General features: G+C 39.2%; 1 protein-coding gene across 1 annotated transcript in view; it reads left to right on the top strand.

The window, feature by feature from the left end:
- Positions 1 to 2,235: 2,235 nt before the first annotated feature.
- Positions 2,236 to 2,840, top strand: part of LOC117103353 (putative serine protease K12H4.7) — an 11,372-nt gene continuing 10,767 nt past the window's right edge. Inside the window, exon 1 of the mRNA XM_033243895.1 lies at positions 2,236 to 2,488. Coding sequence (XP_033099786.1) covers positions 2,249 to 2,488 — 240 coding nt within the window. The 5' untranslated portion in view covers positions 2,236 to 2,248. The remainder of the gene's footprint in view (positions 2,489 to 2,840) is intronic.

Genomic DNA, 2,840 nt, shown 5'->3' with positions numbered 1-2,840 from the left:
TTGTCGTTAAAAACATTTAGAATGCAATGACAGACATAATTGAAAAACGAGAACATCTAAAATCCCACAATGGAGTTGGCGACCGGGACCCAAAATACCCCCACACTCAGAAATCCTCAGGGCCCCGACCACCTCGTTACACCACTGAGCGCCAGGGCACGAGCGCTCCGACATTGCAGTTTAAAAAAATGTTATATAAACTATAGTACCATAGTTTCATTCAATGGGGCCTCGTTTCAATCATACAGAAACCTCGATATCGCAGGGCTCATGTGAACGATCGCTGAAGTTTTTTGTTTATGGAAACCACACTTGATCGATGTCGCGCGTGACCAGTTTGTATATACGTTATTAAAACATGTTTTATTTTTCACTAAAATATTCTCTGTATTTATTTACACCTACATAGGCCTATAATATACACTGTAGGCCTATACTAGTTCCGAAAGTTAGCCTATGTAATCTATGTTGGTTTTGTTGTCATAACATTATCTGAAATATTTCTTAAGTCACGTACCATTCTATGTGCTCTGACAACGTAGTTATTACAGTTCATAAATGTTAAAATGCCATAAGCTCTGAGCGCGAGGGGCGCCCACCAGGGGTCTTCACCCCCTGGGCCCCAATCGGAGCCCTACGCCGCCACTGGCCCCCAGCGTCTTTTTGTTCCCCCCGCTCTCAACCAATAACAGTCACCGCCAGGCCCCACAAGCTCCGTGACCCCACGGGCACTCACAGAGTGACTACAACCAGTTTAGCCGACAGTATGCTGCTCCAAGTCTTATATGCCAAATAAGCTTATTAAAAAAACATATAAGCTACAGATTACATTATGATGAAACTCTGAAATCGACTAAACGCCACCGGGCCCTCGCGAACTTTCCCTCTCGAATTTCGCTAATGACAGTCCGCTTCCATTGGTCGAATAAATTTCCGCTCGTGTAAGACAGTGATATAATTATTGCTAATGACTCATGAATGAATAAATGAATGAATGAATAAATAAAAGGGAAGGATGTGTACGAATGTGAACGAATGCATGAATGCATGAAAGATTGAATGGAGTATCGTTGAATAGCTCAAGCAAGGAAGAAGAATGAATGAATGACTGGCATGTTCCTGGCAACTCCTTTTACTTTTTTATTTCATACTTGTAATGTCATGTTGTTTTTGCCTGAATAAATAATAATAATAATAATAATAATAATAATAATAATAATAATAATAATAATAATAATGAAAGAACGAGTGTGAGTGAATTGGATAAGTGAATATATGAATGGATAAAATATATAGATGAATGAACAGATGAACAAATTAATGAAAGAAGGAAGTATGAATGAATGATATGAAAGAACGGGTATGAATGAATGAATGCATGAATATGAACGATCGAATGAGAATGGATGAACGAATAGAAATGAATGAACAAATGGATGACTGATTGAAAAGATGGATGAATGTAGGAAGAGCCTATAGGTGAATGAACGAATGGATTAATGAATGGATGAACGAATGGATGGATGGATCGGACCCACAGACGAAAAGGAGAGGGAGTGGGGGAAAGGAGGCCGAACGTGGGGCCGATCGAGATAACAATACTCTAGGGGCCCCACGAAATTTTTGTGCTCTAGACGCCCGAAAATAACCTCTGAGGCCTTATGGACGATTAATTTTTTTCTTTTTTTTTCTTTTTCCTCTTTCTTTTCTTTTCTTTTATTTTTTTTTATTGATTTTCCAAAAATTGGGGTGGGGGCGGCCGGGTGCCCCACCATTGGATCCGCGCCCGAATGGATTAAGGAATGGATGATAAATGGATGAATGATTATATGAACCGTATGAAAAAATGATTGGATGAATGAATGAATGAATACTGTAATTTAATGAATTAATAGATAAATCACTAGCGGATCCAGGAATTCGAAATAAGACAATTTTGATTATATGGCACCTCATCATTAATAGCTGAATTAGTAGGCTTTACTCTCAGACTTAAATTTGAATATGATTTTCTTTTTTTCTCCATTTTAAAAAATAATGTTGAAAAATTTAGGGGGACCTACTCCCTCCCCTTGAATCTCCCACTGTAAATGAATAAACGAATATATGAATGAACACACAATACACAATGTACAAATTGCTTCTACATACTGTAGTCGGCTAACTTCCAACCTTGGCAAGCAAACGGCCTCTGTCATTGGTCCACCACTTGAAACTTTACTTGATCACATGATATCAATAGCACGTGATGTCTATGCGAAGGAACATGGAGGTTTACGTAGCTGGACATTTGCTCGTATTATCCATCGTTTTAAGCTTCGTTATTGTGGTTTCTGAAGCTGCCTATCCTAAGTACTTGCTTGGGAGGCCTCGGGGAGGAATGCTGCCTCCTCCAGTTACTAATAAGTACCATGTTTTACCCCCAGACCAATGGATTGAGCAGAAACTGGATCACTTTGATCCCACCAATACCAAAACATGGAAGCAGGTGCAGTAGGCTTAGTAACCAATCAGGTTTTTACTCTAGTTTGGTAGTCCCCCCTCAATTGCCTGACCATATTGATGAGGCTGCCCTGGTTAAGGTTGGGGCATGAGCTGACCTGAGCAAACAGAGTTCAAAACAGATTAGTAGTTCCAAGAAAGTTCAAACAAATGAATTTTGCAGGTTAATGCTAAGTATGCATGAAGGCTCGTACAGTACAGACGGAAAATATTGCCTGGGATGAGTAAAATCTATGACCTTAATTTAGAATATCAAGTTGGTGCGGCTATTACAACAGTTTTAAATCAAATTCCTCATTGTGATTGGATGTTATGTTGTATCATAGTTACCAACCATC

Source organism: Anneissia japonica, unplaced genomic scaffold (assembly GCF_011630105.1).
Source record: "Anneissia japonica isolate Jap-2015-1 unplaced genomic scaffold, ASM1163010v1 scaffold1891_len642697_cov171, whole genome shotgun sequence".
NCBI lineage: Eukaryota > Metazoa > Echinodermata > Crinoidea > Comatulida > Comatulidae > Anneissia > Anneissia japonica.
Note: the sequence above shows the minus strand (reverse complement) of the source record. Positions and strands in the feature narration are given on the sequence as shown.